At 35.3% G+C, this 27523-nt stretch overlaps 1 protein-coding gene across 1 annotated transcript; it reads right to left on the bottom strand.

The window, feature by feature from the left end:
- Positions 1-27523, bottom strand: LOC137406900 (calpain-15-like). The gene is made up of 9 exons (XM_068093502.1): positions 27477-27523; positions 26496-26604; positions 18748-18938; positions 16230-16413; positions 12662-12803; positions 9515-9695; positions 4025-4186; positions 480-638; positions 1-73 (listed from the first exon to the last, which is right to left on the bottom strand). The coding sequence occupies exons 1-9, from the start codon at positions 27521-27523 to the stop codon at positions 1-3; spliced, it is 1248 nt and encodes a 415-aa protein (XP_067949603.1).

Genomic DNA, 27523 nt, shown 5'->3' with positions numbered 1-27523 from the left:
CTAAGTCAGGACTAGACCTGGTCCTAGCATCGGCGCCTCGGCTTGTGCTGCCTTCTTTAGCTCAGCCCTGGCCCTGGCGATCAGCCACCACAAATTTGGTGCTATGCGCAAGTTAGATGCAAAAGTTGTTCGTGTTGAATGTTAACCGTTAATGTTAATGTTAACCATGGTATCGTTTTACAACCTTGCATTACAATGTCTGATTATGCTGAATGTTAACCATGATATTGTTTTTACAACCTTGCATTACAATGTCTGGTTAGCGTAGTTTGATTGGTTTGCTGTTTTCTTGGCCTCACATTCACTACATTCAATGCTGTAGCTTATACACCAAAAGAACATAATTGTCAATGTGGTTATTATTACACTTTGACTTGTATCTGGTAATGTATCAAATGATAACCATGGATACCATTTGATACAGGTTTTATATTTTAGCAGTTTAATTACAATGCACTAAATGAAAATATGTTTCTCACCCGTCAAATTTTCCAAAGTTGATATCTAAGCAGGTTTCTTCTAAAACTTCTACCTCAAATGTCTCCCATACAGCGTCTCCAGATTGTTGTATCTTTGCTTTAATATGGTACTGATGGTAATTCTCTCGAGCGTAGCAAATTACAAGCGTGGAAAAATACCTGTAAAAGAAATGCAAAGAAAGTAAACACAGAATATATTTACACCTATAAAATTTAAATGAAGCGTGATGGGTTACTCCCACTTATAATTTCATATTTGTACAAATCCAATGTAATGTATATGTTTAGCTATGCTCTTACTTTTATATACCACTAGCAATTATATTTTCCCGCTCTTTTCTATTCTCTTCGTGTGAAAGACAATATAACTTATATTCAACTATTGTATATTAAACTTAATACAAATAACCATTATATCCCTGTTGCAAAGTTAAATAAAAGGAAAAACTTGGCAATAATAAAACAGATAATCACTGGTATTTCAACGGGTAACATCTCACTTTACATACAAGCTCTAAGTATTGGGAAAGATACCAGCCAATATACATGTAGGTTACACATACTGGATGCTGAAAGACGAATCGTGGGCATTATCATATAATCAGGCTATTGAAAGCTTGAACTTTAGCATTGAAACATCAAGAATAATCAAGCATTAGAGAGTACCATAAGCTAGATCTCTGTCACTACCTTTGTTGTTAGCCATTGATTACTACTAGTTGTGCTAAACCCTTTTAGAACAGAAGTTCAGTTCAAAAATAATATCTATTCCTTATTTTACAAATTTAGATAGACTTCTTGAATATGTTGTTATTGCAAAACTTAGATTGTTTCTAGCAGCAATAAATAATACATGTAGGTCTATAAAAGTCAGTATGAACTCTTATAGCGTATTGTTACTTTTTTTAACTGTGGTGGTGGAAAGTACCAGTGCCACTAATTATCACTAAATATATTACTCTGCCATGTTTGTCGGCCGAAAAAGTTAAGTTGAGCAGTGAATTAAAGCACTAAATAAATAATGAATAGTATAATATGTAATAATATAATAATATATAATGAATGGTTAATAAAAAGCGCTTGCCTGCTGGACATTTTGGAGTAAGGATTTGAAGACCCCTTGCCATACGGCATTAATTTGTTATGGTGTTCGGATCATAAGGCAAAGATGTTGTATGGAGGGGCATAGGAACATATTGATAGTAAATATTTAATGCACCCATTTGTAGAAAACATGAAAATTTCATACACATAATGAACATATTAAAAATTAGTAACAAAATTGTATAGTAATTTTAGTAACTATAGTTAACCTATAATATTGTGGTTATGGTCTGCAATAAAATGTAACATTACTATGTAAGGTTCGGTATGGAGTTTGCACCTTCAAGACATACATAGTGGCTAAAGGCAGTGAGAGAGAGAGATTTGACAGCAATACTTTTGGTACGCTAGACCTTTATTTTGTGTTACATAAACTGAGAATTTAACATAAATGAAGTTAGCTAAACACACGCACACCTGAAGCTAAGTTTTAATATTTTACTTACATGTACATGTAACTTCAATTAACTAATTGTCGAAACATTTTATTATCAATCTGTTTCTGGCTTGGTGCCTTTTGCTTTGTTTTCACTATAATGTTTAACCTATTAAACCTTTGTCATACTAATTTGACAAAAAGATGAAGAGATGCTGTTCCAATTTGAATTTTGAAGAAACGTTGTTGTTTTTGATGCCGCTGCCAGCTGTTTTAACAATCTTCCACCTAATATCCATTCTCTTAGCAGAGTAGGACATTTTAAACACTATCTGTCAAATTATTCATTCGATTTTAATGACTAACTGTTGCCCTTTTGTCCTTTTTTGTTTTACTATTGTTGCATGGCCTAATTTGAAAAAAAAATTGCTATTCGAAATGGAGTAATTGCCAATAAAGTAATATGCCGTGTAGCAAAAAAAATGACAACACGACCGCAAAAACTTTATATTTCACTTAGTATGGTAAAAAAATGTAAGGCAATGACATGGTAACTGGGGGTCCACTGTACTTGTGTTCAGTGACGTGGTAACCGGGGGTCCACTGTACTTGACTGGGGGTCCACTGTACTTGTGTTTGAACTTGTTGCTCACTTATATACTTATTCTCAAATATATATTCTATGCTCACTATGACCACTTACTATTGCATGTCTTTTAGAAAGTTGGTGGCAATACCAACAAAGCGCCTAGTTGCAACCGGGCTGGGTCCTAGGCTACCATACAGCCATAAGCTAGTCATAGAACCAAAGGCTAGCTAGGTTACTTTACAATATATTCATTTTTGAAGCTGCTGGCTTTTTCTGGAGAATGCTCCAATATTGTACGACTGCGATTTAATTTTTAACGCGAGCCTATCTCAAGATAAGCAAACCTTCATTAAAATTGAAATTCTATCAGCCATGTTTAGCGGATACCCATAGTTGAAAGATTAAAAATAAAAAAACTCCCTTAAAATATTATTTAATTATATAAACTATTCACTAAGGGAGAGTCATCTATTTCCAATCATTTCGTTAAATGGTGTTCACATTTTGTGGCTGATTCAGTCAACAAAATTTATATGTTATCTCAAACCATACCAGGTAATTCTTAAAACTATACTACTAAAGTAAAATTCTATTTTAACACTAGTCATCAGCAAATAGAAGTTTAGAAAAAACATTCAATTTTTTTAAATGTTTACTTTTATGAGCCATATTCATTTGTCCAAAGCAACAGTTGGGAATTGTTTGTGAAAAAAGTTTGCGACAAACAAGGTTTGAACTCACAGCATTGTGATTTACCACCCAATACACACATACTAGCATCAATCATTCACCTACAACCAAGTGAGATTTATTATATATGTACATATATGGTTATTTTCTGTGATTTATTGGAAGACTTGACCATCTCTCATGCCATTTGAGATACTAAATAAAATGAAAGTACCTATAAAGTAAATTATACCAGAACCCTTTTATTATTGAGTCTGCTAAGGTTGAGCCAGTTCCCTCTCAGCTCGACTAGGCAAAGATATCCTCTTGCCAAGGGGCCGGAGCTGTGGCCGGCCGGCTGGCTGTTTCATCGTCTGGCTGGGTATTCTGTTATTGTTCTTCACACGTATGTATAACTGTTGTACATATGTTAAGCCGTCACCTGATTGGCTAACTAATCTTATTTAGATGAGATTACAGATGAGGACATATAGAGAAGCAGGAAACATAAGTTACAGTTCCAAGATTAACAGATAAACAGAAAGTTAAAAGCTAAAATTTAAATTCTGATCAAACCTTGAATTAACTTATTGGTTAAATTATTGATTACTAGTGTGTTGTAAGAGATTGACATGTGGAATAACTATGTGCATAGTTATTCTTAGATGTGAAAAAGTTGTTGAATGGCATGCTTGGTTTCAAATATGAATGTCTGGTTCAATTTTAGTGGGATGGAATCTTTTTTTCCTGATGCTCTTAATGTGGCTTCTGTCAGTCAGCTTTTGTTATTAGATTATAACTACTTACTGAGCAACGTCTTCCAAGGAAATCCAGAACATTCCTTTGCTTGCACTTCCTAAGTTTTCAGGAAGGCTATCTCTATCAATAACTGCTTGCCAATAATCAGAATCTGGACCCCAGCGTCCCGTAAAAGCCTTGGTTCCCCAGATATTTCTCAAAAACAGTAACCTGCAAAATTTTTCATGAAGGTTCAAATAGAATATAATGAAAAATGAAAAATTTTCTTAAGTTGCAGCCTACTATAATTGTCTACAGGCTACAGCATAGAAGGACTCTTTTGCATATCATATGTTGGTACCAGCCCCACTTATGAGAGTACATTTAATCAGTGTATAAAGGTCAAGGACAATATATTTTGAACACATTTTTTGATGCAAAGAAAATGATATTTGTAAAGTTTGCAAAGCCATAAGTTTACTTTCAGCTTTTGGCAACAATCAAAACATGGTCTTAGTTGACAAGAGTCATAAAGGGACAGAAAGCTTCAGCCCCTTCATGATTAGCTAGCACTAGGATTGGCAGCAAAAGGAGATGGTTACAACTGTGATTAGTTATCGTTTCCCTGATGTAATACTATCGTCTTTCTAGCAGCTGAAAACAAAATTTATTTGTTAAAATTGTTTGACAAATTTATTGCAAGATATTCATATAAAGTATGTGAAGCATCGCAATTTTATTTACTTGATAAGAATCGGGGTAAAACAGTTCTGTGATCAATAGTTATAGGATAACAAGCATTCACAGTTTAAGATATCAATTAAGGTGTGTGAGGTTGGAAATACTTTATTATGTGACCAGATTATCTCACAAGTACATTTAATAAGAATTTTGCTAATCCGGAATATACTCACTAAAAACTAGTCTAGATCTTTAACATGGATAAAAAATTATGATCAATAGCAAGAGAAGGCAATAACCAATATTTAGGGACGGGAAAATAATGAACAGTATCAGACATAAACATAACTGCCACAACATGCTCACTCTAGTTTCTACGTTGTGAAATAATACAGATTCAACTTTATATATTATGTACAGTATAAAACAAGGGTATGTCAACAGATTGCCTGCAATTAGACAGTCGGTTGCGGTTGTCAGCGCTGGTTAGCTAGGCCCTCTGGTTGGCTTCTTTTCTTCCTCACTTATGCCTTGATCATCTGTCATCTTGCTGCTATCTATCACTGGCATCACTTTAAAATCTGCTCTGTTGCTCACCATTTTTCAACCTTTGTCTGTCTACACTACCATCTGACGCGCCATCTCACAAGATTTAACCAATACTTTACCCTTTCGCTTGGTCACCCTGTCCATCACTTCTTTGTCTCTCAGAAGACTAATAGCGGCAGCACTCGTATCATGATTTTCCTTCAACTTCTGTGTGTATTGAGCAATAAATCACTGAATGAATTGTGTTCTGGCTGTCTAGGCTTTAAGTCAGTCAGTCGGGTGGGTTACCACAGTAGTTCTCAGTTTTCTACCCATCATTAGATCTCTGAGTGAGAATAATTCAAACTGTGTTGAGGTAAGCCGTGGTCACACGATGACCAAACCGACCTAGGTTTGGTTCGGTTCGAAAGTTGTTTCGGTTCGGTTCAGCTAAGCCATATGTCACACGGCATCTGAAGTCACTTCACCTCCTAGATACCATACGCATGGAGACAGAACACTGTTTTATTGGTAGTTTTTATGTATTTGAGCTAAATATTTCTATTGTAACAAAAAACCTTGAGAAAAAATTATTAATTATGATTACACAGCAGATTTCTCAGAAGATCGTTCATCTGCTCAAAACAAATCCCTCGATACAAAGATTTTGCCAGCCCTTCCCATCAACAAAATTATATTTTTTGTTAACATATGAGCGTTTTTTTGTGCTCAGTACATAACAAACAAAAACAGTCTTTATCATAGCACTGTGGTTTTACATAAATGAATCAGTCAAAGATTCTTCATGAGGATGAGTATGACACATTACTTCTACATATCTACTTCTATTCTACACGAAAGAAAACCCCACCCATTCTCTTACATTTATGCAACACCATCACAAGCTACATTGTGCCTGAGCAAAGCCTGACAAAATCCTTTTACAATATATCATCATACGGCAATGGATGGCTTCTTTTAATTATTTTACTTATTTACTAATGAGTTCCATATGGTTTTGTGCTCTCATTTCATTTGAAAGGACCAAATTTTGTAAATGACGCCATATTTTTGGTGTAGTCTATGTGATCCTTGTCGTAAATTGCTTCATGTTGTTTAATTAACAAAATAAAAAGATCGTGCCATTTCTTTTTTAACTTTGCTCACACATGTAAAGAAAAATGCGACGCTTGCTCGCTAGAATCTTAATCAGCCAGTAAAAGCAGGAATTCGGCCACAAAATTATGGACAGGACCGAAATGGTTCATTTTGGCCAGAAATGTTTTTGGCCGAACAGTTTACAACTGACACTGACGTCGTTTTCCAGTATCTGGGACTGGCAGCTCTGAAATTTCATGATGGAAAACATGGACTTCACGTGTGTGATAACTTTACTAAAAAAAGCATCTGTCCTCCCTAGTAGAGCAAGTTTAAGATATCTTGAGTAGTAGTCAATTAATAACAATTATTTCACCTTTTACTTGAAGCAGGTCAATGCTTATCACCTGCCATGGCCGGTCAAAAAATGCATTGGGTCTCAAAGGCTGTCATTCTATTTTCATGGGCAGGACATTCCTCAATTTGACTAACCGCCTTCTCAACATCCTTTGACATCTGTGATCAGAATAAACTGCATTTTGCCTTGGCCTAGCATTTGGTGATACTTATGTGCTTCCTGTAGGATCGTATTTCTCACTGGCATGATGCCATCGCAAGGCAATTTTCAAGCATGGGAAATTCCTGATAAGCTCAGGTCTGTCAAAATATGGTTTAAGCATGGAGTCCTCTGAATTCAAGTAGCTGCGCCAACTTTTACAAGGTTGATAATTTCAGAAAGTATGCCATCTGTTTGTTGATAGACTCTTAGTAGCTGCAGTTTTGAATCTGAACCATGCAACAAGACTCAAACATGACTCAACAAAACAAACATCAAAATAGCTCTCAATGTAACATACTTTCACTTGACTAGAACCATTTTGATGGCTCTGTTATTTCTTGATAGAGCATCTGCAATCCAATTCTTAGACCCCCCTAATATGTTTCATCTCAAACTGAAACCTTTATAAATTGGGCTTGAAGCCTCAAGTCCTTGATAGTAGCCGGTCCAGGAGCTTGTTGCCAAACAATGACACCAATGGTTATGGTCTGTCTCAACTGTGACATATCAGAAATGTGCTGGAAAAATTTCCCAATAGCCCAGCAAACAACCACATTTTCTTTCTCTATAGCAGCATACCGCTCTTCTGTTTTAGTAAGCAGTTTCGTGTGATCAGTGCTAACACATACTTTTTTCAGATTAAGTTTGGGAATTACGATGAGGGCAGCTACATGTACATGTAGTGTAGGTTCTACAACTTTAGCTATGACTCCGTCACCAATCATAACCCATATGGCCTTATCATCAAGTTGTACTTTAAAATAGTATCAGCCATGAAGCAGCGATTGCAAATGGCCTGGGATCCAACTTTAGAATTATAAAGTGAGGGTCGCTCAGTTTTCTCAGCCTCATGAATAGCTAATCACGCACATTAACACTGCTGACATAACACTATGTGTCATAAATTGCAAACAACCTCAGCTTTTTACACGATCTTTTTTTGAGCATTGGGGTTTCTGTCTTTCAACAACAAATATCTGCAGCTTAGTTGTTCCATTTCCAGCTTTTATTGTGAACATGATCTCTCCATGGCATATTAAAAGTTTGTTACCAGGTCCATAAAGCTTTTTTTCTGTTGGTCCAAGTTTTCTTTAGCAATGATGTGGGCTGTATGTACTTAGGGTAATTTCTGTGTCCAACTTAAACTTGATATTCTGAACTTTTCCTTCACTTGTACTCACTGTCAATATTGTATACATGTGCTTGACTCAACAAGTTCTACTGAATAGGCTGAATATTCTCTTACAGAAACACCTCTTCATCATCTACAGCTCTGTCGATTCTACTTGATTAACTTGCCTGCTACTTTTGTACACTTACTAAGTCATTCATTTCTCTCCAAATTGCATATTTTGTGCCTTGCCTTGGACACATCTTCATCTTCACACATCACACATTCTGTGATTTCTAATGATTTTTGTCGCAATGTTGTGTAATGTAGTGTCTTACTATCTGTTTTTTTTATCATTCGATTCACTTCTCAAAGCATCGACTTTTTGCTATTTAGTTTCAGCATCTTATCTCGACTTTCAGCTAGCCTGACTGTTCAGCAACCCTCACTCACCTTACCACATAGTTCTATGAAAGTTTGTCATCAACCTCTCTCATTAATTCACCCCCTTCCTTTTTATATTCAAGGCCAAACAACAGCTTATCTCTAATTCAAGAATTTCATTGACTTTTAAATTGGCATCTCTCAACCAACCACTTCAGCTTCATTAGGTAAATATTCACTGTGTGTCCATTCTGCTTGTAGCTGTGAAAGTTGAATCGACTCACTTCCATTTATGAGTGAGAATTGTACTATCCACGAAAGCTTTTGATTTCATCATCAAGTTCTTGTACCTGGACCCTCTGTTCAAGCTCACTAATTGCACCTGTACTAGAATCTGTTATTGAGTCAAACTTCTGGGAGTATTATTCATGTACATCTTCACCGCTGAAGCAGTTGAATGAGGCCAGCTTCTTCATTTTAGCGATCTTATTTGTTGCGATTAAACCTGTTGCCGCAAAAGAGCCATTGAAAGATTCACCCATCTTCTCCAAACTCTCTCTAAATTTCCTGTGATCAGTTTGAGCTGCCCAAGGGTGGTATTCCTTTTATCTACATCCTTTTTAGTGGGTTCAATATATTGTTGTCACCATGTTCAAAATACCAATTAAAGCTGGTGAGGTTCAGGGATATTTTATTACACAATCAGATCATCTCGCAAGTACATGTAATAAGCGCTTTACTACACAGGATACTGTACTTACTAAATACTAATCTGAGATATCATTCTGGTGAAAATTTTCAGTTGATAGCGTGAAAAGACAACAACCAATATTTGAGCACAGAAAGATAATGAACAATATCAGACATAAACATAACTAATACAGCAAGCGCATGGTAGCATCTCCTAGTTTTGTAAGGAGAATTACTAAGAAAAGATTATTTTGTAGAATGTGTAAAAATTATCATAACACCCAATAGAAAGTGTGTAATAAAGGCTAATGTTTAGATCAGCGTCTCTTTAGAGAGTACCTGCTATAAAATGTCACAGTCCTACTTTACTGTTAGGCAATTGCAATATTATCTTTCTTTGATTAGAAAATCTCTCGAGTTACTCATAAGCCACTCTCTGGTTCACTTACATACTTTTCATTCATTCTTATTTTCCCAGAGAAATAATACGTGATGTTGTACAGCTTACCGCTGGTCGGCAACCACTTTAGTATCGAGTATGGTGTATACATGCTCATGTTCAATGCCAACACTAGCTAACTCATCAGTTGCCTTGCCAGAATTTGTGCAAACAAGACATTGGTCTCGAAGAGCATATCGAATGGCGTCGAAAGCTGCTTTTCGATTTTCTTCTGATGAGAAATATGATTCTGAAACCACAAGTGCATTGAATAACTTCAAATAAAATAATCTACAGTTAACAGTTGTTAAAAGTGATGACATTAGATTACTCTAAAAGTTGTAAATAATTAGCGGAATGCCCTGTGTTGCACGGATATTAAAAATCAGCTTATAAACAGTGACAGGTAATGTAGTTGCCCGCCACTTGCCATTAGCCTGGCACATTGCCAATGGCTAATTGGAGTAAGCTAGCTAGTAAACTTATTAGTTAACTTAATAATATGAGTCGTGAAAGCATGCGGTATGCGTCTTTTTCCTAACATAGCAACCTATTTTGCCCAATGAATCCATCAATATTTTGTAGCTTAATTGGTACGATACATCCCTAGTGAAAAGTAGGTTTCAACATCAAATCCAGTTTGAAACTGATGTTTCATTCTTAATTCTTTTAATAGCTGTAGTTGGACAAACCGAAACAAACACGCACGCATGCACACACACACACACATGTACGCACACACATGTACACACACACATGCATGCACACATATACAAACAAACTTTGAGAGATATATAAAGATAAGTACATAGTTTAGTTTATTTAAACTATTGTCATGAAGTCGACCGATTTTTTTACTGTGCTCGGCAATCTCAGAACAACCAATAATAGCTGAAGTAAATGAGTATATATATTTGCAGATATCATTTTCACAATGAAATACGTATAAACATAAAAGGTGCAAGGTGCATCTCTCTTCTTCGTGATATATCTTTCAATTTATTTGTACACTTCTAGCAGATTACGCTTTGCCCCTCAGCCAGATGCCAAGTTGATCTTGTGCTAATCCATACCAACAGATTAACACAAGATTAACTTGTGGTAATCCGTTAGTACTACAAGTCGCCTCTGGTTGAGACGGCTTGTCTTCTGGTCAAAAACAAGCCAACCAGAAAACAGGCCTTGCAATTCTAGCTCTTTTAAGAATTATGACTGGTCATTAACGATAAATTTACACAAAACCTTAGTAGATGTTATTGGAAAATATTAATGTTTTTCTATCATTTGCAGTTTTTTTATGCTTGAGGTGATCGACCGCCCCGGTGTTTCAAAATTAAAATTGACAAAACTTGATTATGGGTAAAACGCCTAAAAGAGAGATTCTTGTGAAATGACATCATTAGTTGTTATCGTTGAGATAGTTGATACTACATTCTAGTTTGAGAGTTACACGCCTCCGTTCTGTCCATTTCGTTGCAACTAAAGATGCCATAATCCCCTTTTCGTTTTATCAAGGCGTTTTAACAGCAATCAAGTCTGGTGGATTTTAATTTTGAAACATCTTAGCAATTAGATCACCTCAAACAACAAAAAAAATCGCAAATGATCAGAAAATATCTACTTTCTGACAGAATCTACCAAAATTTTGCATTCTAGTTAATCTTTAAAACGTTTATTATCAGCAAGATTGCCACTATAGCATCACGAATGTTTAAAACGCTTTTAATATTAGGACTAAACCGTACGTTGCTCTACAAAAAAATAAAACCTTTAGCTCTCTATCGGGCTCGAGTTTGCGGCTCCACATTTGGTATTAGTTTTAGTGGTTGACTTTTATGGCTACTAACATGTAGCCTACTTACACAATTTTTTAGTAGCAATGTAGAACTATGTTTAATTATGAACACAGCCTTGCAAATGACAAAGTTAGTTCTACTCAAGCCTAATGGTGGCCTTTACGGTTAAGGTTAACGATTGCGACTGCGTTTGTTTTCTTGCCTGATAAAGTAACTTTACTGTTGCTATTGTTTATTTATTCCAACAACCAGAAGTTGGCCATACTAGTTGTGAATAACTATAAAATATTTCATATAAATATTTATAAGTTTTACAGGTATTGGTAGTTATCAGCAAAGTGATTTCTTATTACATGCCAAAAGAAAAAAAAACAAAAAAGAAAAAAAAAACAAAAAGGAAAAAAAAACAAAAAAGAGCAGACAGAAATCAAGAAATATTGAATGAGTTTAATAAATTGTTTTAAAAGTTGGTAATCAAATAGTATTACAAAAGATTCAAGATAGTTGATTGAAAGTTTTACTAACAGAGAGTTCATAAACTGAAAGATACAATAGTGAAAATAGTATACTGGTGTCATGATATAGAGTCAAGTGGAAATCAATAAAATTGTCATGTAACTTACAGCACAAAGAGAGGTATGACTAATGTCTAACATTTAGTGAGCCACTTGTTGAACTTTTTGATGTGTGTCATAAACACGACACAAAGGAGGTTTGGTACAATTAGTCCAATGACGATTGATCTGATATCGATTGATTTAAAGCCAGCTAGTCTAATAGACCAATCCGTTCAAATACTTTTAGTTTAAAACTGGTTCGTACAACACACCATTTGAGTTATCAACAGTTAATTTAAAATTGATGCAAAGACAAAGTTAAAAACAAGAACTTAAACCAGAGACTATTATTTAGTATACATAAAATCAAAGAGTGGAAATTTTTAATGTAAATTCATGTTATTCTTGTGTACAGAGAAAGAATTTAAAACTTCAAAATTAAAATTCACCTTTGTTGTTCTTTGGCAAATATGAAACAAGCTTGAAAATTCTAACACCTGCAGAGCCTATTAGCAACTTTATCTGTTTATGCCATGCCTCAAAGTTTTTTTCAGGTTTGGGCAATAACAAGAAAAATGGCAGTGGCTAGGAAAAAAATATTTGGCACAGTAATTAGACAAACCGGTGTATTTCAACCGGTCAGCACTAGACCAATAGTGTCGTTGGACCAATTCTACCATTAGATGAGTTGTGTTTATACCAATTGACTTTGGGCTAATTGGTATTGAAGCAATCGCCATTAGACTAATCATCGTTAGACCAACATTAGTGCACCCAGAAATGCAATTTAATTTGGCGCACCACTTAGTATTTCATCTGATTGCAGTGATAGCTCTATTGTGAGATTAATCTGTATTACATACCACAAGAAAAAAATGTAACCGGCGCTCCAGTAAGAAACTTTGTACCCACAGTAATAAGACCACCGTCAAGAGCTCCGTAGCTACCAAACAACTTTGCTATTGCCTTCTCTAACAGTGGAACCCAGAGTTGCATTTTGCGACCCTAAAACCAGAAGCAAGATGCTCAACAGAGATTTCAAGCATGAATTATTTAAATACTAGTACAGATGCCGGCAGCATTATTTAAAAAGTTAATTGAAGAGTTTGCTGATTTTTCTCCTCGTTTCCAATTTAGCTACTTGAAGCTCACTAATGAAACATTCATCTGGTTGAAAGACTGTTGTATATGTTGAAAAATATACCTCACATTGATTATGCAAAATAAATTTGTGCTTGAAAAATTGGATGCTTGTCTTTTAGGCTTGAAACCAGTGTAATACTGCAAGTCTGTCAAGTGTTGAAAACAGTTTTATGGTGCAAGTCTGTCAAGCGTTGAAACCAGTTTTATACTGCAAGTCTGTCAAGTATTGAGATCTGTTTTAAACTGTATGTCTCTCAATTACGATGACCAGTTTTGTATCATCTCTTTCTCTCAGTACCATGTACTGTGAGGACATAAGTGATCATGGTTCTTCAACACTTCCTGTAACCATGATTTATCTCAGCAGGTTCCAACACTAATCTGCCACTGCCTTCTGTTAGATGTTTTTATTGAGACACCATCTCTAGCTAGCACCATCTCTCTAGCTGGTTGTTGGTTTGCAAGGGAGCTCTTCCATCTTTGTCAAATTTTCTTTTTAGTCTTGCAGAGTTGCCAGCCGCTCTCCTCATCTGCGCTGGAGTGCAGATGGACAGCCGGTTTAGTCACTGGTGACCAGACAGGATTTGACAAAGAAGCAATTGTGGTTGGAAGCCCTTCCTAGCATTACCAAGAGACATTATGTAATTTGAATCACAGCCATGTTGATTATAAGAAAGAGGCCTAACTTCTGATCCTAGTCGCTTTATATATAGTACGTCTTTGAAATATTACGGCCAACTCACAAATAGAGTGATAATATAAAGATAACAAAAACTTGCCTTATCTCAGCTTTATACGTGTGTCTTGCTCTGCTCTACCAGCAGCATGTCCTGTATGGTATTTTGTAATGTTTTTAAGATAGAAGTGATTGAATAAATTCAAGTTATTTTATAACCTAGTATAAGCATTTTGAAATGCTTTTAATATGCCCCAATCTTGCCACTAATTATGTGGTAAGTGGAGTTACTCCAAGTTGTATGAATGGTCTAAATATTTCCGACTCCCAAATACTTAATAGGAGAAATGTTTCATTACATTCTGAACATGGTCGGATTAAATTTTGTAATTTGCCGAAGATTTCCCAAAGCCAACCATGTATCATTTATATTACCTACATTAGAGAAGCAGATTAGTGTATATGAGTAAACTCTAGTAAACAGATTTTTAAGACAGGCGGCCGCAATATCATGATATTGTTTTCTCCTGACAGTATAGATAAATTATTTGAACAAGTTTACTTGGAATTTATCTTATAATATGATAGAGAAAACAGGGTTTTTCAGAAAGTTTATTGCCACAACACTGTCGAGTTGCGCACCATGATATTGTGGAGGACGGGACTATACTAAACCATATGTTGTGCTTGAGACCACATTATGCCTAGTCACTTATGTATATTTCTTAACCGGTTATATAATACCCTGGTAAAACTGTTATATAATACTACATTTTTGGGCCTGCTTCACAGGCCTGCTAGCACACCATTATGCCTATTGTCTGGGCCTGCCTCACAGGCCTGATGTGAAACAATGAATGTTATATAATTGTGGGCGGAGCAAATAGTATAAAAGGAGAAGGCATAAGCCAACTCTTTGGGATTCTGCTAACAGATTTTATACTGTCAAGACAAAGTTATACATGTACTGATATACGCTAAATACACTATACTTATTCTTATAAACTGCCTACGTTTGATGCCTGCCTGGTTGGCATAAGGAGGATCCTTCCGCCAGAACTGCTCTGGCTTCGAAACACGAACTGCTTGGGGTAGACACCTAAGGAAGGCTAGGGGTGGGCTACGTTACGATCGGACCTGATCAAGAATGCGATAGCATTGGAGATCAGGCCCTCCAGTAAGTAGTCGGGACCTAAACTAGCCAAGATAGGGTCTCAGAGAGCAGGCCGTGCTAGCCTTCTAAGTGAGCCTGAACTGCGGATACCCAGCCGCGGCCTGACCCGACCACTAGGTGTGTCAGGCAGGCCGACGAGGGGAAGGTCCAGTGTTCAGACTGCACTGCCTTGCTAGGAAAAGCAAAGCTGGCTCAGCTACCGGGGCCAGACCTTTACAATATGATCACGAGTACTTTTCTACCTATAGTAATCTTAACTTGCAGCTACCTACTTCAAACTACTCTTAGCTATAGTAATCGTCTGCTCGTGTTTAATCAGAAATACATGAGAAGATAACAATCTCATTATGTTGGTGATGCAACCTAAATAGTCATTCCTTGCATTCTAGTGAATGTATTGTAAATTAGGAAATGCATCCTGCTGGTCTTGTTTTGTCTACTCTCAAGTGACTGTGCCATTGTGCAGAAGATTCTTCAAAACATGCTGTCAGAAATCATTGTAATAATACAGAAACAATAGATTTGTCCTCAACAACCTACATGTATATAATCATAAAACAAGCAGTCTAAGTGTTGATTATTCCCTATAATTGATATTTAAATTACTAGACAGTAGAGCACACTTCTCAGAAAATTCATAGCCTGAACACTGTGGAGTTACACACGATTATATAACCATCACATGTTAATTTGCTACAGTAATCTCAACTTGTGTACAACACCACCTAGAACTGTGTTGGTAAATACGCTAGGTGCTCAGAGTTTGACTATTATAAAATAAACTATATGTTATTTGAACATCTGATAATAAATTAGTATCATAGACCTCAAAATTTCTATTATAATCAGTATGTGAAATGCTGGTCTATTGTTATCATTTTAGTAAACATAAATTTCTAGAAGGGCTTAGCAACTGGTTTAATATTCTTAGGACCACAGACTGTATTGCATATTTTATTGGGCATTTCGAGTGTTTATATTGAAACAAAGTTTAGGAGTTCTTATTTTGATGCTAGAAATGCTAATAAAAAAGATATTCACATGTGACAGTGGCAAAGTTTACCATGGTCAACAGTTTTAACATAGCTGTCAAAGTTCCACTACTTGCTAGTTTAACCAAGATATTAAATAGGCATCTACATTATGATCTTACTGCAGAGACATCTGCACAGATTTCCTGACTAAAAAAAACTAAAAATAAACGTGTAAACACTTTGTCTTTATATGCATTTGAGATACTCTTTGCATCAGAAGTTTAAGATTAGGCAAAAGTTATAAGCGCTTTCTATGGCTCCCTTATGATAGTACATAGAGTACGAAACACACATAGAGGTGGATGAGTTATGAATTATAGGCCACAGCAAATTAATAAACATTGTGATTTCAATTCATTAGTTAGAAGTCTGTGTGACTGTTAAAGAAGCTAAAGAGATTTTACCCAAGCAAATACCAGCTCCCCATAGTCATTACACGGGAATCTGTCATCAACAATGACATATCTCCATACTCCATCTATATACAGCTGCACTCCATAAACTCCATATTTATTATATTTCTGAGTAACAAAGATTCTACGTAGAAGGTGCGGTTTGTCAGCTATAATTGATATTGCACCCACAAGCCTGTCAAACATACAAGTAAAGGTTATCTGCCTGTTAGTTACATCATCTAGCAAGTAATGATTGTTAGTTCATATTTATTATCATTTCTTTTTTAATTACATATGGATTTTATATTTTAATTATTATTGTTTAGCTAAGGATAATTGTTTAACATTATAAAACATTTTTACTGGTTTGAGCTCATCATTTGTTTTTATCAAACACTAGTCAAGGCATGAGAAAGAAACAAGGAGTTGTCTACTTGTGACAATTCCAGTTTGAAGGTTTCCAATGTATGACTCTTTTACATACTTTTATGATGTTTTGTCTTCAAAGAATAAAAACTAAATTCTACAATTTATCATTGCATATACCAAAAAAGTGTTCAAATTTTGTAAACAAACGTATTTGATGCATAAAGATATGGTGATAGCATGTACAGTTGTTGTTATTAATAGTTGTTTTCAATAGTTGTTATCAAAGGTCTTTCTAATATTGTAACAGGGTTTGCCAACCCATATTTTGGCTACCCATAGTTTTGCCAACCCATGGTTGCTTGTATGAGTTTAGCCAATGGTGCCTTGTTTAGCGGTTTGATCTTTTTTACAAGTGCATATATAATAAGCCAAAAAATAACAATTTGGACAATCGATAAAACAATTAGTTAAAAAACAGTTTGTCTTGGAAATACCTTCAGATAAAATAATTTCTGAAAATGCTAGTCCCAAAACAAATAGTTAACAGAATAACTCACAACAATCAGCCATCAAAGTAACTAGCTTCCAAAGCAACTAGTCATCATAGTAGCTAGCCACATGATCAACTAGCCCTCACGTAACTCGCCACCAAAGCAACTAGCCCTCACGTAACTCGCCACCAAAGCAACTAGCCCTCACGTAACTCGCCACCAAAGCAACTACATGTAGCTGTAACGTAAATCCCCACCAAAGCAACTAGCCCTCAAAGTAACTCGCCACCAAAGCAACTAGCCCTCACGTAACTCCCCACCAAAGCAACTAGCCCTCACGTAACTCACCACCAAAGCAACTAGCCCTAACATAACTTGCCACTAAAGTAACTAGCTTCTGCCGTAACTAGCATTTATAGATAGTTTATAAAAGCAGTGTAGCAAATTGTATTGAAAACCTACACACCTGCTTTGAGCTATCTGATTAAAAGTTTAAAGAATTCAAGGCAATTGTTGGCCTACTGCTAGCTGTATGGTAAAGCTTTATTGTAGACTACAAAACTTGACCAAAGAAGGTTGTAACTGCTCATAAGATGAGATGTACCTTCAGTGCTAGTTTGAGGTAAACAGTAATTGGCCTTGGAAAGTCAAAAAGCAGTGTTTAATCATTGTAATAGCAAGTATATGTATATGTAGACGGGCTTTATAGCATTTTACAGCAGCATGCCCTTTGTCAGCATCAGCCGCATAGGATAGTACAGACTAACCAGGTAGGGTAGACCCAAATAAAAGAGCAGATCTTAGCGTTCCTTCTTTAGTCATTATTATCAACTATGAAAACAAACACAGAGAGTGCTATAAGACTTTAGACTATAAAATGGTTGCAGTTACTGCTAACCAGAATGAACAACTCTGCAGTATATAACTTAAAACACCTACAGTCACAGACAAAAGATAAACCATCTTCTTGTATTACTTAAGAACTATGCTCAACCAGCAAACTCTTTGCTGTTTTAATTCTGGCAGAATTACGGCGGAGTATATTAATTTACTTCAAGCATCTACCAGTTTTTTACCGGTGAAGTTTATTGTTCAATACTATGGCCTTTTAGCTAATAAATCCAACAATAGCAAACATTTTTGTTTGGTAAGTTTTTGAAAGTCCAAACTATACTTGACTGAACTTACCAATAGGTTAGTTATTTGAAAGATGATCTTATACAAAGTTATAGTAGATTTTATCAGAAAGTATCAGCATTTTTTATCATTTGCAATTGTTTGTGATATTTAAGGTGATCTGACCAAAAGGATGTTTTAAAATTAAAACTGGAAAAACTTGGTTGGGGTTAAAACCCTGAAAAGGAAAAAGTGCAAAATGGCTTCACAAGTTATTATCATTGTGATAGTTGATATTGTTCACTTCGTTCAAGTTGTAGCAGTTAGCGTCTCTATTCTGTCAGTCTCTTTGCAACTATAAAGGTCGTACTCGTGCTTACGCTTGATCTGAGCATTTTAACTGTAATCAAGTGATGTACATTTTATCTTTAAACGTTCTGGCAGTCAGATCACTTAAAGCATCAAAATATTGATACTTTCTGATAAAATTGACTAAAATTTGGTGCAAGTTTATTTTTACCCTACCAACAGGTAGGTTTGAGAAAACTTACCAACAATTGCCAATTCCTCCTTGCGCGACATCAGAAGGTTTAGGGTCATCAAACATTTTCCATTTTGTCCGACCATCGGAAGCTCTTGGGCTCACATCTTCTATTCGCAGCCATCGCGAGACTTTTCTTAATATATTCGGATGTTCATTTGAATGATCAGGAAATTCATCATCTGTGTATCTAGTCTGATTCTGTATGCATGCAAAATAAATGATAGAATAATAAGAACAGCTATAATAAAATGATTGGTATAAATCACTTTCATGAAAACTTAACCTTATGATGAACAACATCCTATACTATAGTAGTTTTAGCTACAGTACAACTTTGTTCTTGTCTGTCAGCTGTTCAAACTAAGTTTATTAATATTATTTGTATGTATTGAGAGAAGGTTGATGACTAAAACAGATCAGGCAATGAGACCAATTCTATATTGCATGTCTGTCAGGTGTTGAGACCATTTCTATATAACATGTTGGTCAGGTGTTGAGACCATTTTTATATTACATATCTGTCAGGTGTTGAGACCATTTCTATATAACATATCTGTCAGGTGTTGAGACCATTTCTATATAACATGTCTGGCAGGTGTTGAGACCAATTTCTATATTACATGTCTGTCAGGTGTTGAAACCATTTCTATATTACATGTCTGTCAGGTGTTGAAACCATTTCTATATTACATGTCTTTCAGGTGTTGACATCATTTCTACATTACATGTCTGTCAGGTGTTGAGACCATTTCTATATTACATGTCTGTCAAATGTTGAAACCATTTCTATATAACATGTCTGTCAGGTGTTGAGACCAATTTCTATATTACATGTCTGTCAGGTGTTGAGACCAATTTCTATATTACATGTCTGTCAGGTGTCGAGACCATTTCTATATAACATGTCTGGCAGGTGTTGAGACCATTCTATATAACATATCTGGCAGGTGTTGAAACCATTTCTATATTACATGTCTGTCAGGTGTTGACATCATTTCTACATTACATGTCTGTCAGGTGTTGAGACCATTTCTATATTACATGTCTGGCAGGTGTTGAAACCATTTCTATATAACATGTCTGGCAGGTGTTGAGACCAATTTCTATATTACATGTCTGTCAGGTGTTGAAACCATTTCTGTATTACATGTCTGTCAGGTGTTGAGACCATTTCTATATTACATGTCTGTCAGGTGTTGAAACCATTTCTGTATTACATGTCTGTCAGGTGTTGAAACAATTTCTATATAACATGTCTGGCAGGTGTTGAGACCAATTTCTATATTACATGTCTGTCAGGTGTTGAAACCATTTCTATATTACATGTCTGTCAGGTGTTGAAACCATTTCTATATTACATGTCTTTCAGGTGTTGACATCATTTCTACATTACATGTCTGTCAGGTGTTGAGACCATTTCTATATTACATGTCTGTCAAATGTTGAAACCATTTCTATATAACATGTCTGTCAGGTGTTGAGACCAATTTCTATATTACATGTCTGTCAGGTGTTGAAACCATTTCTATATTACATGTCTGTCAGGTGTTGAGACCATTTCTATATTACATGTCTGGCAGGTGTTGAGATCATTTCTATATTGCATGTCTGTCAGGTGTTGAGACCATTTCTATATAACATGTCTGTTAGGTGTTGAAACCATTTCTATATTACATGTCTGTCAGGTGTTGAAACCATTTCTATATTACATGTCTGTCAGGTGTCGAGACCATTTCTATATAACATGTCTGGCAGGTGTTGAGACCATTCTATATAACATATCTGTCAGGTGTTGAAACCATTTCTATATTACATGTCTGTCAGGTGTTGACATCATTTCTACATTACATGTCTGTCAGGTGTTGAGACCATTTCTATATTACATGTCTGGCAGGTGTTGAAACCATTTCTATATAACATGTCTGGCAGGTGTTGAGACCAATTTCTATATTACATGTCTGTCAGGTGTTGAAACCATTTCTGTATTACATGTCTGTCAGGTGTTGAGACCATTACTATATTACATGTCTGTCAGGTGTTGAAACCATTTCTGTATTACATGTCTGTCAGGTGTTGAGACCATTTCTATATTACATGTCTGTCAGGTGTTGAGACCATTTCTATATTACATGTCTGGCAGGTGTTGAAACCATTTCTATATAACATGTATGGCAGGTGTTGAGACCAATTTCTATATTACATGTCTGTCAGGTGTTGAAACCATTTCTCTATTGCATGTCTGTCAGGTGTTGAAACCATTTCTATATTACATGTCTGGCAGGTGTTGAAACCATTTCTATATAACATGTCTGGCAGGTGTTGAGACCAATTTCTATATTACATGTCTGTCAGGTGTTGAAACCATTTCTGTATTACATGTCTGTCAGGTGTTGAGACCATTTCTATATTACATGTCTGTCAGGTGTTGAAACCATTTCTATATTACATGTCTGTCAGGTGTTGAAACCATTTCTATATAACATGTCTTTCAGGTGTTGAAACCATTTCTGTATTACATGTCTGTCAGGTGTTGAGACCATTACTATATTACATGTCTGTCAGGTGTTGAAACCATTTCTGTATTACATGTCTGTCAGGTGTTGAGACCATTTCTATATTACATGTCTGTCAAATGTTGAAACCATTTCTATATAACATGTCTGTCAGGTGTTGAGACCAATTTCTATATTACATGTCTGTCAGGTGTTGAAACCATTTCTATATTACATGTCTGTCAGGTGTTGAGACCATTTCTATATTACATGTCTGGCAGGTGTTGAGATCATTTCTATATTGCATGTCTGTCAGGTGTTGAGACCATTTCTATATAACATGTCTGTTAGGTGTTGAAACCATTTCTATATTACATGTCTGTCAGGTGTTGAAACCATTTCTATATTACATGTCTGTCAGGTGTCGAGACCATTTCTATATAACATGTCTGGCAGGTGTTGAGACCATTCTATATAACATATCTGTCAGGTGTTGAAACCATTTCTATATTACATGTCTGTCAGGTGTTGACATCATTTCTACATTACATGTCTGTCAGGTGTTGAGACCATTTCTATATTACATGTCTGGCAGGTGTTGAAACCATTTCTATATAACATGTCTGGCAGGTGTTGAGACCAATTTCTATATTACATGTCTGTCAGGTGTTGAAACCATTTCTGTATTACATGTCTGTCAGGTGTTGAGACCATTACTATATTACATGTCTGTCAGGTGTTGAAACCATTTCTGTATTACATGTCTGTCAGGTGTTGAGACCATTTCTATATTACATGTCTGTCAGGTGTTGAGACCATTTCTATATTACATGTCTGGCAGGTGTTGAAACCATTTCTATATAACATGTATGGCAGGTGTTGAGACCAATTTCTATATTACATGTCTGTCAGGTGTTGAAACCATTTCTCTATTGCATGTCTGTCAGGTGTTGAAACCATTTCTATATTACATGTCTGGCAGGTGTTGAAACCATTTCTATATAACATGTCTGGCAGGTGTTGAGACCAATTTCTATATTACATGTCTGTCAGGTGTTGAAACCATTTCTGTATTACATGTCTGTCAGGTGTTGAGACCATTTCTATATTACATGTCTGTCAGGTGTTGAAACCATTTCTATATTACATGTCTGTCAGGTGTTGAAACCATTTCTATATAACATGTCTTTCAGGTGTTGAAACCATTTCTGTATTACATGTCTGTCAGGTGTTGAGACCATTTCTATATTACATGTCTGTCAGGTGTCGAGACCATTTCTATATAACATATCTGGCAGGTGTTGAAACCATTTCTGTATTACATGTCTGTCAGGTGTTGAGACCATTTCTCTATAACATGTCTGGCAGGTGTTGAGACCATTTTTAGACCGCCAAAAGTCAAAGCCAGTAATGTTGTATAAATACACCAACTGAAGGAAACTCAGGGATGTTCTATAAATACACAAACTGGCAAAAGTTCAAGTTGAGTAATATATTACAAATACACTTACTTGTGGAGAGAAAAAGTTGGCGGTGTTCTATAGATACACATACATGTACCTGTGGAGAGTCAAAGTCAGTGATGTTCTACTATAAATACACACTTGTGGAGAGACAAATTCAGTGATTTTCTATTATAAATACACATACTTGTGGAGAGACAAGGTCAGTTATGTTCTATAAATACACATAAATATGGGGAGTCAGAGTCAGTGATGTATTATAAATACACATACATGTAGAGAGTCAAAGTCAGTGATGTACTATAAATACACATACATGTGGAGAGTCAGAGTCAGTGATGTATTATAAATACTCATACATGTAGAGAGTCAAAGTCAGTGATGTACTAAAAATACACATAATTGTGGAAAGTCAAAGTCAGTGATGTTCTATAAATACATATACTTGTGGAGAGTCATGGTCAGTGATGTTCTACAAATACATATACTTGTGGAGAGTCATGGTCAGTGATGTTCTACAAATATAAATACTTGTGGAGAGACAAATTCAGTGATGTTCTACAAATACACATACTTGTCGAGAGTCAAGGTCAGTGATGTACTATAAATACACATACAAGTACGCGTTCTTGCAGAAAGTCAAAGTCGGTGATACTTGTAATCAATTATATACTGTTCACAAGCAATTTGTATAAAGATTTTGCAGTAACCTAATTGACAATACATGTGAAATATATATTTTAATTTGAAATTGATCTTGATAAAAAGTTTTAAAGGTGTTTCCTTCTCAATCTTGATAGCTCATTTTTGTAGCTTTCTATATTTGTTCTTTAGAAAATGAAAAAACAAAAATGGTGAAGGCCTTTTTAAACTGTTTCTTTTTTATTACTAACAACCCGCATAACTATTCTTGTCGCTCTCTCAAAACAAACAACTGACCACAAGATCACATATGAAAAGCTTTATTTGCATATTTCATGCAGTTATTGCAGCAGAGGATTTTAACGATTCTATTAGCTAAGTGTCCTGCATTGCACTGGTAATTAAATTAGTTAAATTAATTATTAAGTAAACTAATTAGTAATTAAATAATTACCCAATGAAAGCGAGTAAATTTCGCTAGTAACTTAAGCTAGTCTAAATTTTAAATATATTACCAGGAGTGTCTGAAGTCAGTTTACCAACCAATACATGACGCATGATCTCTACTTCAATCCTGATGCTCAAGTGTGCTATTAGTAACCAATAGTATTTTCTCAAGTATAGTATGTATAATACAATAAGATATTATAATTATATAACTTAATTGTGAAATTATGTCAGCATATTATAAGATAATTTGAGGTAATATCTCAAAAGAACATGAACATAGGCCTATTATATTTTTTTATAAAAATTTAAACGTTTTATAATTTAATTTTTGAAAGACTTCCAGAAGTGAGAGCTTTCAGAAAACTAAAGCTTGATGCCAAAAATTTTGTATTGAAGAGTAATACAATTGTTTTATTTATCTGCCACATATAAGCTAAAAACATACATACTATGGAGTGGTAAAACGTACATACTATGGAGTGGTGAAACCTACATACTATGGAGTGGTGAGACGTACATACTATGGAGTGGTGAGACGTACATACTATGGAGTGGTGAAACGTACATACTATGGAGTGGTGAAACGTACATACTATGGAGTGGTGAAACGTACATACTATGGAGTGGTGAAACGTACATACTATGGAGTGGTGAAACATACACAGTATGGAGTGGTGAAACGTACATACTATAGAGTGGTGAAACGTACATACTATGGAGTAGTGAAACATACATACTATGGAGTGGTAAAACATACATACTATGGAGTGGGGAAACGTACATATTATGGAATAGTGAAACATTCATACTATGGAGTGGTGCAACATACATACTATGGAGTGGTGAAACATACATACTATGGAGTGGTGAAACATACATACTATGGAGTGGTGAAACGTACATACTATGGAGTGGTGAAACATACATACTATAGAGTGGTGAAACATACATACTATGGAGTGGTGAAACATACATACTATGGAGTGGTAAAACATACATACTATAGAGTAGTGAAACGTACATACTATGGAGTGGTGAAACGTACATACTAAGGAGTGGTGAAACGTACATACTATGGAGTGGTGAAACGTACATACTATGGAGTGGTGAAACGTACATACTATGGAGTGGTGAAACATACACAGTATGGAGTGGTGAAACGTACATACTATGGAGTAGTGAAACATACATACTATGGAGTGGTAAAACATACATACTATGGAGTGGGGAAACGTACATATTATGGAATGGTGAAACATTCATACTATGGAGTGGTGCAACATACATACTATGGAGTGGTGAAACATACATACTATGGAGTGGTGAAACATACATACTATGGAGTGGTGAAACGTACATACTATGGAGTGGTGAAACATACATACTATAGAGTGGTGAAACATACATACTATGGAGTGGTGAAACATACATACTATGGAGTGGTAAAACATACATACTATAGAGTAGTGAAACGTACATACTATGGAGTGGTGAAACATACATACTATAGAGTAGTGAAACGTACATACTATGGAGTGGTGAAACATACATATTATGGAGTGGTGAAACATACATACTATAGAGTGGTGAAACGTACATACTATGGAGTGGTGAAACATATATACTATGGAGTGGTAAAACATACATACTATGGAGTGGTGAAACGTACATACTATGGAGTGGTGAAACATACATACTATGGAGTGGTGAAACATACATACTTTAGAGTGATGAAACATAGTATACATACTTTAGAGTGATGAAACATAGTGTACATACTATGGAGTGGTGACACATACATACTATGGAGTGGTGAAACATACATACTATAGAGTGGTGAAATGTACATACTATGGAGTGGTGAAACATATATACTATGGAGTGGTAAAACATACATACTATAGAGTTGTGAAACGTACATACTATGGAGTGGTGAAACATACATACTATAGAGTGGTGAAACGTACATACTATGGAGTGGTGAAACATATATACTATGGAGTGGTAAAACATACATACTATGGAGTGGGGAAACGTACATACTATGGAGTGGTGAAACATACATACTATGGAGTGGTGAAACATACATACTTTAGAGTGATGAAACATAGTGTACATACTATGGAGTGGTGACACATACATACTATGGAGTGGTGAAACATACATACTATGGAGTGGTGAAACATACATACTATGGAGTGGTGAAACATACATACTATAGATTGGTGAAACATACATACTATGGAGTGGTGAAACATACATACTATAGAGTGGTGAAACATACATACTATGGAGTGGTGAAACGTAATTATGCTTAAATAATGTGCAAAGTTAGCGCAAGGAAGTTAGAAATGTTGCTAAAGCTACTTGACAAGTAAGAATTAAGGATAACCATATAATCCAATTAAAATGTTGGTTTTCAAAATTTAAATCAATCAAAAAGCAATTAATTTAACTTTTGGAAAATTTTCTAATACAACCATGCAAGCTAAATTGGATTACTTTATTTGAATTTGCTATCACAACAATCACTAGACAGTGAGTATAACATCTTTACTATCTTTCTATCAAAGTACAGGTTTTAGCACAATTTTAGTCCGAAAAATAAAATCTCATAATATCTGCTATAAAATCTCTTGAATATGGACATTTTCTGTTATACTAATATGTAGGAACAAACAGAATGTTGCATCAGGGATAAATCATACCTTTTTACATTCAGCTGTTATGTGCTCTACTGTCTGTTTGAGAGCACGCTGTTCTTCTGAATAATCAGCTGTACCATCAGATGCTCTAAGTACAGTATCTTCTTGTGCCCTAAAGGGTAAGTCATGTAATACAACGTGATGTTTAGTGAGTTGACAGATTAAGAATCATTAGAAATGAACTTGGCCAAACTCTTATAAGATTTTATCAGAAGGTATTTTTATATCAGTTACAGTTAATTTTTATGTTTTGAGCGTTCTGATTGCCAAAATGTTTCAAAGTAAAAAATCAACAAAACTTAATCGCAACTAAACACTCAGAATAAAAATATGTGCGAAACGATGGCACTAGTTGATATCATTGCTATACATGTAGTTGATATGATTGCTATACATGTAGTTGATATTATTGCTATACATGTAGTTGATATCATTGCTATACATGTAGTTGATATCATTGCTATACATGTAATTGATATCATTGCTATACATGTAGTTGATATCATTGCTATACATGTAGTTGATATCATCGCTATACATGTAGTTGATATCATTACTATACATGTAGTTGATATCATTGCTATACATGTAGTTGTAGACGTGATAAGCCAACTTTTACTTGATCTGTTTGTTTTAGCCACGATTAACTTTTTGTTGAGTTGAATCTTAAAACATTCTGGCAATAAAATCACCTCAAACAGTAAAAACAATTGCAAATAAAAAATACTGAATATTTTGAACAAATTCTACTAAAACTTTGAGCAGGTTCCCTTTAAATAGATAATAAAACAAAAATTTCATAAAAATAAAAAAAAACAAATGACTTTTGTACTAAATGTACCTAAAAGAAAATAATGATTCATTTAAAACAATCAATCTGTAAGAGAAAAAATAGTGTGCTAAAACCAAAGCAGGGGCATCCACTGAAGCTCTGAGATGTTTTCAAATTATATAATACTTGGAGCTCAGAGTCAATTTTCTTACCTTCTGAAGCGTCGTAGTAAACGCTGGATGTTGGCACAGTCGACCAT

Source organism: Watersipora subatra, chromosome 10, assembly GCF_963576615.1.
Source record: "Watersipora subatra chromosome 10, tzWatSuba1.1, whole genome shotgun sequence".
In the NCBI taxonomy this organism is placed as follows: Eukaryota; Metazoa; Bryozoa; class Gymnolaemata; order Cheilostomatida; family Watersiporidae; genus Watersipora; species Watersipora subatra.
Note: the sequence above shows the minus strand (reverse complement) of the source record. Positions and strands in the feature narration are given on the sequence as shown.

Excerpts from the sequence above, each read along its gene's own strand:
- LOC137406900 (XM_068093502.1), bottom strand. The coding sequence starts at position 27,523 with ATGGTCGACTGTGCCAACATCCAGCGTTTACTACGACGCTTCAGAAG. Across the intron at positions 18,939-26,495 it reads TAACAGCTGAATGTAAAAAG|AATCAGACTAGATACACAGA; the intron begins GTATGATTTATC and ends GCATGCATACAG. Across the intron at positions 4,187-9,514 it reads AAAGTGGTTGCCGACCAGCG|GTTACTGTTTTTGAGAAATA; the intron begins GTAAGCTGTACA and ends AAAATTTTGCAG.